This window comes from Equus przewalskii, chromosome 12 (assembly GCF_037783145.1).
Source record: "Equus przewalskii isolate Varuska chromosome 12, EquPr2, whole genome shotgun sequence".
In the NCBI taxonomy this organism is placed as follows: domain Eukaryota; kingdom Metazoa; phylum Chordata; class Mammalia; order Perissodactyla; family Equidae; genus Equus; species Equus przewalskii.
This window is the reverse complement of record NC_091842.1, coordinates 6,580,905-6,593,888: the sequence shown is the minus strand read 5'-3', so window position 1 is coordinate 6,593,888 and position 12,984 is coordinate 6,580,905. Positions and strand designations below refer to the sequence as shown.

The 12,984-nt window shown below is 58.8% G+C and overlaps 1 protein-coding gene across 9 annotated transcripts in view; it reads left to right on the top strand.

The window, feature by feature from the left end:
• Nucleotides 1–99: 99 nt before the first annotated feature.
• PTCD1 (pentatricopeptide repeat domain 1) overlaps nt 100–12,984 on the top strand; it is a 20,225-nt gene continuing 7,340 nt past the window's right edge. For 2 of the 9 annotated variants that reach the window (XM_070567480.1, XM_070567479.1), the window contains exons 1-8: nt 163–659; nt 1,260–1,761; nt 3,862–4,002; nt 5,359–5,577; nt 7,456–7,557; nt 9,552–10,259; nt 11,404–11,520; nt 12,238–12,420. In XM_070567480.1, the coding sequence (XP_070423581.1) occupies nt 1,282–1,761; nt 3,862–4,002; nt 5,359–5,577; nt 7,456–7,557; nt 9,552–10,259; nt 11,404–11,520; nt 12,238–12,420 (1,950 nt within the window). In that variant the 5' untranslated portion in view covers nt 163–659; nt 1,260–1,281. Of the gene's footprint in view, nt 660–1,259; nt 1,762–3,861; nt 4,003–5,358; nt 5,578–7,455; nt 7,558–9,551; nt 10,260–11,403; nt 11,521–12,237; nt 12,421–12,984 lie in introns of all 9 variants that reach the window. The other 7 variants (XM_070567486.1, XM_070567478.1, XM_070567485.1 and 4 more) reach the window with 6 other exon arrangements.

Genomic DNA, 12,984 nt, shown 5'->3' with positions numbered 1-12,984 from the left:
CGAGGGATGCCGGGAGCGCCCGGAGCCCGCGCCGGCCCTCCGCCCGTCCAGACCGGGCCAATCGAGCGCGGAGGACAGGCCGCTCCGATAGGCCGGGCTAGCCGCCAGCCGAACGCCCGCCTCTCCTCGCGGCCGCGGGTAACCTGAAACCACGCGCGCCGAGAAGTCGTGACGCGGACTGCGCCTGCGCGAGGTCGCAGGGGCGCGCGGCGCGGGGCGGCGCGGCTGGTGTCCGAGTCGGGGGCACTTGGGGTGACGCGGGGAGGCGTGGAAGGTGGCGTGGGGGCCGAGGCGGGACCACGTTCCCTGGGCCAGACCCTTGGCGTGAGCTCCTGTTTGACCCTCGCGGGAGCCCCGAACCCAGGCGGGGACAGGCCAGAAGGGCAGCGAGTGTCGCCGCCGGGTCGGAGCCGGGGCGTCTGGCGAGGAAACCGAGGCTCTGAAGGCCAGTGTGGACAGGGGTCCCTGGAGCGTCGGCGGCGGAGCGGGTCCCCGAGGGAGGACAGCGACAGCGTGCCTCTAATTCAGGGGTTACCAGCCTGGGCAGGTTAATGAACTTGAGGAGGAAGAAAATGACACCTTTCTTTTCTCTGTGCGAAATGGAGCTTCGCCCTGGCGGAGTCGCGTTAGCAGTGCCCGAAGCTAAGTCGTGATGTCAGGTGGGGACGAGTGTGAACGGATAGTTGGGGACAGTATCTGCAGCCGCCCGAAGCTGTCATTTACATGCATGACTGCTTGGACACCATGGGGTCTTGTTATTTAATGCCTTGAAAAAGAAGCGTGTATACTAGTATAGCGTAAGTTTGTTTTTAGAACATTTTGATACTTATTTCCATATCATATTTGAGTGAGGCACAGGGAGATCGAGCAGTGGGCCCAGTCACACAGCTCTGGCCAGGACTCAAACTCCGCTCTGAGTTTAGTGACCTATCTTGTAGATCGCGGCTTGAGAATAGTTTATGTCTGTCGGCTGCGTCCTGGGCCAGCGCTGTGCTGCACGCGGTATATCTGAGACCTCATTCAGTCATTGCCGCAGTGCTTGTGGGCGACGTTGCAGTTAACCCCAGTTTACAGGCGAGGAGACTGAGGCCAGAGCAGCGAGCGCCCAGGGACTCATGGATGGTTGTTTGGCAAGGCTGAAGTCTGACCCTAGGCTTTCTAGCCTCAGGCCCCGGGCTTGTAACCACTTGTCTGTCTTCTTTCTGCCTTTTGTGACTGCGACCCCCACTTGACTTTATTATTTTTCTGACCTCTGCCAGGCCCTGGAGGGGAAAGCCAGAGATGGACCTCATGCGACTCGCCCTGCTCTTCTCTCGGCCTCGCCCGGTGGGACCATCCTTCCTGCAACGCCTTGACCCTCTCAGAGCCAGGTGGGCAGGAGGCAGGGAGGGGCCTGTGTGGCTGAGGGCCATGGGGCTGCCTCGGCCAGCGCCAGCAGCTTTCCGCAGCTCCCTCTCTCAGCTGCCCCTCGGCCAGGGGAGCCAGAAGAAGACGGGCAGCCTCAGCTCAGACCCCAGCCAGCCCAGCCCCACAGCCACCCAGGAGGAAGAGGAGGAGGAAAGCTTTGGGACCCTCTCTGACAAATACTCTTCCCGGAGAATGTTCCGCAAATCGACAGCCCAGTTGTACAACCTGCGGCTCAGGGAACAGAGTGTTGAAGAAGACGAGGAAAGGGAGCCGGAGCCAAAACCATGGCGGGGCCGGAGAAACACTCCTTACTGGTACTTCTTTCAGTGCAAACGCCTGATCAAGGAAGGAAAGGTGATTCTGCTGCCCCTGGCTCGTCCTTCCCCTTGGCTCGGTGGTCTGTGAGGGGCCCCGCGTTCCCAATCTCCAAATCTTGGGATGCTCCGGGCTCTTCTCTCCTCTGGCTTCACTCACCCTGGGTGCTGTGCCAGGTGACCCGCCAGCATCCTGGCTTTCAGTGCCCCCCTCCTCGATGCAGTTCTGGCACTTGTATCTCCAGCCTGGCCTTCCCGTGGTCTCCCAATTTGTGTATCCAGCTTCCTCCTCGCCATCTGTCTTACACTTACCCACATCCACCGAAATTTTTTTTCCCCAACCTCGTTTACCCTACACTTTCTTCATCTCGCTGCAGAGCACTGGCGTTGTGCCATCCGCCCAGGCCGAATGCCTTCAGCTCGCCCCCGCTCTTCTCTTTCTCTCACCACTTCTGGCTTCACAGCATCACCAGTCCTAATACTTCTCATGACCCCACCCCTGAATGCCCAGGCCCAGCCTTCTCCTCGCCCCCCTCAGCTGCTGTGACACTTGGCACTGGGCTCCCCGGGGCTCTCTCCTCCGCTTGCCCAGATGTTGGCTGGCAGCACGGAGCCGTCCTGTTAAAGCATAGAGCAGACAGTGTTACTGCTCTCTCCAGAACTCCCACTGTATTCACTGACACTAGTGATGTTCACTTTCTTAGATATTGATAACAACACTCTGTTTCTGTTTAACAATCTCTTAGAGGTACGTGTTGAAGACTTTGTGAATGCAATGATAGAATGTCTGGAATTTGTTTTAAAAAATTCAGGTTGGAGGAGAGTGCAGGGTATAGATGAAACAAGATTGGCTGAACATTAATAATCATTGTAGTTAAACTGTTCTCTCTACTTTCGTGTATATTTGAAATTTTCCATAATGAAAAGTTGAGAAATAAACAAAGAGAAGCCAAAGGTCTCACAGTGGCTTATGAAGCCTGCACGATGTGCCCTCCACCCCCCTTATCTCTGTGCCCTCATCTCCCCCTCGCTCACTTACTCTGCTGCAGCCACCCCTGCCTCCTCTCTGTTCCTCCAACTCCCAGGCACACTCCTGCCTCAGGGCCTTTGCACTGGCTATTCCCTCAGATAGCCACGTAGCTCCTTCTTTTTTTCTGGCCTCCTTTGGATCTTTGCTCACCTGTCACCTTCTGGGTGAGGCCCTGCTTGGCTCTCATGTCTAAAACTGAATCTCCCACACCCATCTTCTGGCACTTTTTGCTTTATTTTTTTCATAGCACCTATTGCCGTTGACATACTGTGTATTTTTCTCAGTTATCTCATTTGGCATCTGTCTTTCTACACTAGCTGATACACTCCACGAGGGAGCTCCGTCTTATTCACAGCTGTATCCCCAGCAAATAGACCTTGCCGGGTACATAGTAGGACTCAATGATTACTGGTTGAATGAATGGATGAAAAAAATAATTAAGTGGTAAAGGAGTGAACTGAGGATTTAAAGGGGATGGTGTAGGAGTCGGGATGGGACAGAGACAACTGAGGGCCAAGGGAGTTTGCAGTCAGAGGAAGCTAGTCACCCAGGGCTGCCATCCTGTGCCATCTCAGGAGGCTGTCCCTGTGAATGGCCCCCTGCAGTTGTGCAGCACAGTGACTCTGAGCGTCCCCACCAAGTGACCAGAACCCAGACTCCTGTCAGCTCCGACGGAGGGGGCTGGCACTGCAGATGTGGTCACCGAGGAAGCAAGGACAGGCAGATCCTGGGATCCACGGAATTAGCATTTTCTGAGGACTTCCTGAGTGCCAGGCCCGGGCTCCACTCTAGGCCCACAGATATGCAAGGACTGGCCCCACCCTCAAGGAGTTCACTATCCTGCTGGAGGGGAGGCAGCCGTTGCAGTGGGGCCAAGAGCTCCCATAGGTGCTGGCAGTCCAGTGGGCTTTCCTTCCTGGTCACCACGAAGCTCCCTTGCTGCAGAGCACAGGGACCAAGAGGCTGGTGGCAGAGGCCCAGGGTGGGTGCTTGACTCCTGGGCAGGCCTGGTCTGGGCCCCAGGGAGGGTCCCTCAGCCTCAGTCTCCCTCCCTCTGCTGAGGGTCTCTGGGGCCACCCTGAGCCCCACCCTTGTTCCTCCCCGACACAGCTGGCTGAGGCTCTGGACCTATTTGAGAGACAGATGCTGAAGGAAGAGCGACTCCAGCCCCTTGAGTGCAACTACACAGTGCTGATCGGGGGCTGCGGGCGGGCCGGCTACCTGAAGAAGGCCTTCAAGCTCTACAATGACGTGAGTGTGGGGCGCAGGGGCGGCAGGGGCGAGGCTCCAAAGAACGTGGGCTTTGGGACAAAAAAGAGCTGAATGCAGGGCTGGCCCAGAGGTGGAGTGGTTAAGTCTGTGCATTCGGCTTCAGAGGTCAGAGTTTGCCCCAGGGTTTGCAGATTTGGATCCTGGCCACAGACGTACACACTGCTCATCAAGCCATGCTGTGGCAGTGTCCCACATACAAAAAAAAGAGGAAGATTGGTAACAGATGTTATCTCAGGGCCAATCTTCCTCACCAAAAAAATAAACAGAGAAAAAAAACTAGGTGCAGATCCTTACCTGCTAGTGCATTACCCTGGGCGGATGACTGAACCTCTCCGGCCTCAGTTTCACCATCTGTGAAATGCACGTGACCGTGGATAAATACATGAGATGGTGTGAAACGTCCTTCAGCACCGGCCTGGACCATGGCAGGCCCCACCTCTCCCCTTCCCTTTCCACTGCCACCCCCAGTTTGTCCATGTTCCTTCTCTCTCACCCCCATCCTCACCCCTCTTCATTTTCAGTTAAGGAAACTGAGGCCCGGAGACATGAAGGCCGTGTCCAAGGTTACCCTACCCCAGAGTGCTGGAGTTGGGATTCGGGACCCAAATGGCCTCATTCTAACTGCTCTTTATACTCTTCGGACACCTGCCCTCAGGCAGCTGGCCCTTCTCTAGGAAACAGCGGGCACTTGGCCTTTACCAGGGAGTGTGTTCAGTGACCCTGATAAGAGCGTGATCAGCACAGCGTCGACTGTCCCCCAGGGTTTATGACCCAGCAGGGCAGGGGGGCCCTGAGAGGTGCCGCAGTAACTCGCTCCTGGCGGCTGCTGGTCCGGGGGCCACTCTCCTACCCGACCTTTGCAACAGCCTTTCAAGGTGACAGTATCATCTGATTTTTCCCATGACGAGCTAACTTGCATGACCCCTCAGTTAGTAAACACCAGAGCTGGGGTTCGCTTGCCCCCTCCCAGCCTTTCCCAGACCAGACCCATCCCATGGCCCCTTAGCAGTTGGGGCGCCCTGGTCGGCCAGGGGTGGGAACGTTGGGAGGACCCCACTGCAAAGCACCTCAGGCTCAGGATGGGCTGACAAGCGCTGGGGGAAGGGTCGTTTCTTGTCCGGTGTGTCTAGAGTGCTGGCTCAGTTTTCAGAGTTCTCTCAGGCTGAGTCGGGGGTTTGGAGAGCCGAGCTATGACATGTCACTCAGCTCTGCCTTAGCACAGACCCCTCTCTCAGGTGTGTGTAATGTGGCAACGGAGTCCTCTGTAGCTTCCTCTCAAGGTGATTGTCACCTGTGCGTCCAGCTGATCCTGGAGCCACCTCTGTTTCTCCACAGATGAAAAAGCGGGACCTGGAGCCCTCAGATGCCACCTACACAGCCCTGTTCAATGTCTGCGCTGAGTCCCCCTGGAAGGACTCTGCCCTGCAGAGCGCCCTGAAGCTACGGCAGCAGCTCCAGGCCAGAAACTTCCAGCTCAACTTGAAAACGTACCACGCCCTGCTGAAGATGGCTGCCATGTGCGCTGACCTCAGGATGTGCCTCGATGTGTTCAAGGTGGGGGTGCCTCTTCCTTCTTGACAGTCCCGTGTGTCAGCGTGAGGCTGCGGCTGTCTGTGTCCTTCACGCAGGAGGGCTCAGGGGCCAGTGAGACAAACCCCATGCTGGGCCCTGGGCTTCACAGATGAATCCTGAGACTCTGCTCTCAGAGGCCTCGGTCTGACGGTCGGACAGGCCCCGAGCCCCATGATGGGGTGAGTTGTGTGTGCTGCTGCGTGCTGTGTCCCGCTGTGTGGGTGCCCTGGAGGAGGGTGGGCTTCACAGCATTCAGGATGAGTCAGTGCTCCCAGGGGAGGGCCTCCTGCTTAGAAAGAGCAGAGGGCGCAGAAGTCCTGGTGTCCAGGGGGCTGTGGAGTCCGGCTGGTGAGTGTGTCAGATTTGCAGGAAACAGGCGAGTGGAGGCGTGGGCGCGCTGAGCTGGGGCCCATCGGCGTTAAGGCTTTGGCCTACAGCCTCTTCTACTCCCCAGCCACCCTGTAAGAAGAGTTTTACTCCCAGTTCACGGAGAGGGAGACCAGGAGGGAGTTTGAGCAGGAAAGACCACAAGCAGGTGGTTCTCAGGTAGCAGGGAGGCGAGGCAGATGCGAGTTAACACCTGAACAAAGGCTTGTGGGAAGCAGGCAAGGCTTTCGGTTCCCTCAGCCAAGCCTCAGGAGAACCAGGGCAGTGTGGGGGTCAGCTCACCCTGGCAGCCTTGTCCTCCTGCTCTTCCCACAGGCGCCACAGGTGCGGTGCTCTCTCCTCTCTTAAGTTCTGCCCACTGTGACTAGGCTGCTTTCTGTCTCGCTCCTGCCATCGCTGACCGACACTTTTCCTCACTGCACGTGGTGAGGTCCCGCCTCCCCATCCCAGGAGAGAGGGGCTGATGGGCTGGCCAGGCACCAGATGGTGCACAGCAGCCTTTGGTCAATCCCTGGGTTGGCTGCTTTGAGCTGGCGCGCCCTGCTGAAGAGGCAGGATCATGAGGTCTCGAGCCTGGAGACATCCTTGTGAGTGATAAATCTCTCCATAGGGTGCCATGTGCAAGGCAGGTACCTGAAGCTTCCAGAAGAGGGCAGCATGGCTGATAGGCCTCTGGCCTGAGCTGTCCAGAGGTGTCAGATTGGTACTTTAGGCAGGTCACTGTGGCTGGTCGGGGCGAGGGACCAATTAAGAGACAGCTGTGCTTGTCCAGGAAGGGAGAGCATGGACTAAAGCCTCAGTGACGTGCAAGAGTTGGTGACAGAGGAGGAGGCAGGGGAGTGGCAGCAGTGGGGCTGGGAGCTGACAAGAGGGGCAGAGGAAGACAGGCTCCAGGAGGAGACACCGAGGTGCTGAGAGGTGAAAGGGACATCTCAAGAAGGCAATGGCCAACCCAGACACGCCCGTGAGAGGCGGACGGCAGCTGTTCTGCCCTGGGCAGGCAGCACGCCATCTCGTGGGGTCGTTCCAGAGATCCTCTAAGGCGGGTCCTGCGGGTGACCCCGCTCCACGGAGGGGGAGAGTGAGACCAGGTAGCTTGATGCCTGCCCACCCCCACGCTGGCCAGTGGTGGAGCCGGGGCTTAAAGCTACCTCTGTGCAGTTCCAGAGCCTCGAGGACAGCGCCTAAAAGGGGCCACTGGGGTGGTCTTTGCAGAGGGGCTGTGCAGAAGTGATAATAGCAGAGCCAGGAAGAGAGGCCGGGGGGAGAGGGGGAGGAGTGCAGGCACCAGTTGGACAGCTCTGCTCCGGAGCTGGTTCTGATCCAGCTGCAGAGCCACATTCAGGCCCCACCTCTCCATGGGCGCTCGAGACCAGGGCCTGCCCCAGAGTGTCGGCCCTGAGTCAGGCACGTCGGGCTGGGCCAGGGCTCGGTGGCAGGAGCTCAGTGGGACCTCCTCATTCCCTCCCCCAGGAAATTGTTCACAAAGGGCATGCAGTCACAGAGGAGACCTTCAGTTTCCTGCTCATGGGCTGCATCCAGGACAAGAAGACAGGCTTCCGGTCCGCCCTGCAGGTCTGTCCCTCCGGCTCTGCCCTCCCGCCTCTCCCCCTTCCCCGTGCGCCTGCGTCAGGTGGAAGTCACGATCCTGTGTGCATTTCTTGAGCACCTGCTACTGCCGTGTGCTGGGTGTTTTTATATTTGTGATTTTTTGGGCTTACCAGAGCACAGTGCTTCCCTGTTTTATGGGTGTAAGGGAAAGGAGGCCCACAGAGGCGGCCTGGCTGTCCTTTGAGTGCGGGCGCAGCCGGCCCACACTTTCCCACTCTGCTGGGTGGCCTTCTGGGCAGCCAGCCGAAATCCGCTGAGCTTATGGTCCCTGAATGCCTACAGCATGCCCACTGGGGTGCTCACAACCCATCTGCCACAGCCCCCCACTCAGCGTCCCTACAGGGGGCCCCCAGGAGCCTGCATTTCATCCTGAGAGATGCTCAAGGATATCAGAGTTGAGACACACTGCTCTAATCCCACCTCAGACCCCCAGAGAGGGCCCCCTTATCAAGCGGGGAGGTGATATTAGAAGTGCCACCGCTGCTTTCCTAGCTTCTCAGAGCTGAGGAGGACGTGAAGCCCACGTAGAACCCTCCAACTTAGGGTGGGGCCCACAGACCAGCGGCATCAGCGTCACCTGGGAGCTTGTCAGCAGTGCAGAGTCTCAGCCCCGCCCAGGTCTACTGCGTCCAGATCTGCATCTCAGCAAGATCCCCAGGTGGTCGGTCCACACGGAGTTTGAGCCCCAGTGACCTGGGCAGCCCTGGACCAAAGTTGCCTCCCCTCTGCAGACTCCCTGGAAGCAGGGGCTGCTGGCTGCCCTCTGGCTGCTTTTTAGTGAAAACCAGCCAAGATCTAGTTCCTACGACTCCTCGGCCTAGATCTGTTCTAGTTAGAAACGGTCTGTAATGCTAACAGCCAGTTTGTGTCACGCACTTATTAAACTGCTCGAGCTAGGCACCATTAGCCCCGTTTTACAGATGAAACTGAGGCTCAGAGGGGGTAAGTAACTGTCTAAGGTCCCACAGCCACTAAATGGCAGAGCTAGGATTTGAACCAGGGTCCGTATGACTCTGCAGCCCAAATCCCTGCTGCCATGGGGTAGCATCTGTGTGTCCCTGCTAATCCTCGGTTCTGTCAACATTCCCCATGGAAGTGGCTGCCAAGACCCTTGCCTTCCTCGAGACCCTGTCCAGTGGGCAGCAGTCCTCCTGCCAGGTGACCCGCCCCGCCTCGTCTGCACACTTGTCCCTGATGAAGGTAGGAAGTCACGCTCTTAGCCCCACTGCGGTGTGGCTTCCCGTGAAGCCCGCAGACAGAGGAGCAAGTGAGACCAGTGAGCCTGTGCGGCGTCTTAGGAATGGCGCAGTCTTGGTGTCAGAACCACCCAGACATAATCAGAGTGGGTCGGTCACCTGTACTCCCCTGAGGAGGGACGGCCAGAGAAGCTAGGTTCTGGAAGAGTCTAGGCCAACTTAAGGTTTGGGTTCGGCTGCACTTCCTGAGTGCCTACTGTGCACACTGCCCCGTGCAGCCTTCTCACACTTCTTTGAGAGCGTGGAGTGGGCTCCGGGGGAGCAGGACTCAGCCAGGCAGAGCCTGGTGCTGGAGCACACACCGAGTGTATGGACACCACACTGTGGGATGAAAATGATCTCATCTCTCGAGGAAACAGAGCTGCCAGACCCCCGCACTGAACTCCCCAGGGGAGTGCAGAGAAGATGGGCAGAGACCCAGGACAAAGCCTGTCGCCTGGTGCAGGGGTCCTGGGAGAGGGCAGAGGGATGGAACTGCAAGAATGGTTTTGGGGTGAGCTAGAGAGAGGAAAGGACTGGCACCCCCGTGAAGTGTCCCAGAGTCCCCAGATCCTTAGGATTCCTAGTTGCCCAGAGACTGGTGTTGGGTTAGACACTCTCCGGGTCCTTCTCGCGCCCTTCGCGTTTTCTGGCTGATTGCTGGCTCCCAGAACCTGCTCCTTTAGAGGGAGCACAGAGCTGAGGCTTGTCTCTCCCCGGCAGGTGTGGAGGCAGATGCTGAGTCTGGGGCTCCAGCCGAGCCGGCATGGTTACAACCTGCTGTTGGGGGCAGCTCGGGACTGCGGCCTGGGGGACCCAGAGGTGGCCTCAGCGCTGCTTCTGAGGCCCAGGGAGGAGACGGTCCTGCTCCGAGCCTCAGCAAGTGGGCGGCGGGCAAGGAGGAGAGCCCGGGCCAGGATGGGTGACGGCCTGTCAGCCAGGCTGCATGTGGAGGCCCTGGAGAGGCAGCTGTTTCTGGAACCTTCTCAGGCTCTTGAGGGGCCTCCAGAGCCTCAGGAGGCTAGAGCCCCTGGCAAGGTCCAGACTGAGGTGGAAACCAAGGTGGAGCCTGATCCCACAGTGGCCCTTGCCTCCGTGACCCCAGAGCCACCTCCTTGGAGGCTGAAGGCCAACCTCCTGACCCTGGGGGCGGTCTCCCCAAATGTGGTCTCCTTTGGGACTGTGGCCACCCCAGCCGACAGACTGGCCTTGATGGGGGGCCTGGAGGGCTTCCTGGGCCAGATGGCGGAGCATGGGCTCCAGCCCGACATCAAAACCCTCACGCTGCTGGCTGAGGTGGTGGAGCCCGGGAGCCCCGCGGAGTCCTCGCTGCTGACCATCCTGGACACGCACCAGGTGGAGGCTGATGTGACGTTCTTCAACACGCTGATGAGGAAGAAGAGCAAGCTGGGTGACTTGGAGGGGGCGAAGGTGAGGTGTGCAGAGGCAGGCATGGGGCCCTCGACTGGGGCCCCTCTTTCCCCTTCCCTCCTCTGACCCTCCGACTGCAGGACCTGGCTCCCCTGCCAGGTCTGCCATCCGTCCCGCCGTCGGTGGGCAGACGGACCGGAGCCCCTGTTCTGGGCCTGCGCTGGAGTGAAAAGCTGGGAACCTAGCCAGCCGCCCGCCTCGAGGAGCTCACAGATTGGTGGGAGGCAATGCCAAACACCCTCACACTGACGAGGGGCACAATGGCCACAGGGGGCTGTGGGGACATGTGGCTCAAGAGGTGGGTGGCTCATAATGATGCCTGAGTGTCCCATGCCTTAGCCACCTCCCCCTGACACTGCCATCGCACTTACCTGGTGCCACACGCTGTGTTGAGAGCTTCACATCTGTTTGTTTCTTTAGTAACCACACCAGGCAGCTTCCCCATTTCACAGGTGGGGACGTGGGCCCTCAGGATTTTGTCCATTTGTTCCACTCATTTCCATATGATGCCTTTTTTGCCAGAAGCGCTGACCTGGGCACTCATGAGCATCATGTGACAGAGACACAGCCTCTGCCTTCAGCCCACAGTGCAGAGCACACCCTTCTCCAGACAAGCCAGACGTGATAGAGCCCCTCCCCGGGACCCTCCCTGAGCCAGCCAGGCTGAGCAGGCGTCCTCTTCCTCATCCTAGCCTGGGGCCCCTCAGCCAGCGCTTCTCAGATTGTTGTCAGCATTGTCTTCCACCATGGAGTGGGGGACCGTGAGCCCCCAGGGACCCTGCTGCTCGAAGGCCCGAGTGCAGGGTTGGATGGCCAGTGGGGGAGCGGGGAGGGGCAGGAATGTGAAGGGCGTTCAGGGAGAAGGGAGGGCATGCGGGAGACAGGCAGGCTGGAAGGCAGGGTGCACTTGCAGAGCAGCCGAATCCCGGGCAGCTGGGCCCTGAGAGACGGCTGGACGGGACATGGGGCCCTTGAATGCCGGACTGGGGCCAGTGCCCAGTGTGGTCAGCAGAGGGAGCCAGGAGGCCTCTGAGCAGAGCCGTGCCCCTGGGGTGTCCAGTGTCCAGCACGGGCTGTACCAGAGAAGGCTGTCACCAGGGCTGGTGGGTCACAGCTTACTGTGATGCCATGTCTGTCCCCACAGGCACTACTGCCAGTCCTGGCAAAGAGGGGAATTGTCCCCAACCTGCAGACGTTCTGTAATCTGGCCATTGGGTGCCGCAGGCCCCGGGACGGTCTGCAGCTGCTTGCAGACATGAAGGTGAGTGGGCCCAGACCTGGACAAGACCCGTGGTGCTGGGGGTGCTCAGGAAGAAAGCTGGGTGGGGGGAAGTGGGGGCCTCCTGAACCCCACAGGCCTCTGCACCCAGAAGGTAAACAGTGTGGGGGTGGGGGTGGGGCATGGAGAGTGGGGCTGCTCTCACTTCAAGTGTAGAATGGTCATTGGCCCAATTTGGGAGAAAGTAGACCCTGGTGAGCCGCTGCAGGAATGGCCAGTGAAAGCAAGGGGTATTACCATCTTGAAGGTGGTGGCAGTGGGGTGAGATTGAGGGGTGGGGACAGGTCTTGGCCCCAACCCTCTGAAGGGGTGGAGGGTATTACCGGAGCAGGGATGTATCAGAATTCTTGGGGGACGGGGGGTGCAGTAAATCACAGCCGAGAGCTGAGGCGGTGGTCTTCTGCCTGAGTCCATTGATCTCTGAGAGCAACACTCGTCCTTCTCTCCAAGCTCTGCAGGTTGGGAGGGCGGGGTCCTCAGCAGGGTGGGATGGAAGCACAGAGTGGGGCGCCCGTGCTCTCCTTTTGGAGGGCACTGCAGCCCATTGTTGCTACAAGCTTCTGCCCTTCTTGTCCCTGGTCGCTGGTCAGCTGAGCAGACCTGACTGGCAGGGTAATGGCCCAGGCTGGACATGCCACAGCGGGCTGCTTTGTCCCAGCAATCACCGTCATCTCGCTGATTGTGTCTGTGCTGTTTCAGAAATCCCAGATGACCCCGAACACCCACATCTACAGCACCCTCATCAACGCCGCCCTCAAGAAGCTGGACTACACCTATCTCATCGACATCCTGAAGGACATGAGGCGGAACAGCGTGCCCGTGAATGAAGTGGTCATCCGCCAGCTGGAGTTCGCCGCCCAGTACCCACCCACCTTTGACCGGGTCTGTGCACCAAGCTCTAACGTGCCCGTTGTCTCCTTAACCAGCACCACCCCCACCCCTGGTTCTGGCTGCTAGGGTTGGCCTTCCCTTGCTTTAAACTGTCAGTGGCTTCCCTCAGGAGAAATTCCAGACTCCTTAGACCACAGCCTGCGAGTTCCTGTCCACATGGCTCTTTCATCTCAGGCCTCTCTTCCCTTTGTTCACTGTCAGTCCCAGCGGCCTTCCGTCATTTCTGAAGACACCACCAGCCGCTTTCCTGCCCCGGGGTTTTTGTGTTCCCTCTGCCTTGACCAGGCTCCCCCTGCTCCTCACATACCTGGCTGCTGCTCATCCTATAGGTCTCAGCCTAAACGGCTTTCTCAGATGCCCCCTGCCTGCCTCCCTTCCTGTCAACATACAGCACTAGTCCTTTTCACCGTGTTCCACAGCCTCTAATTCACGTGTCACTCTTGCCCTCACACAACCATAAGCCCCTAGAGGTGGAGACCGTCTGCCTTCCTCACCTGGGTCCCCGGTCCCTGTCCGGTCAATGCCTGGTGCCCAATACAGACTGTGGTTTGTTGA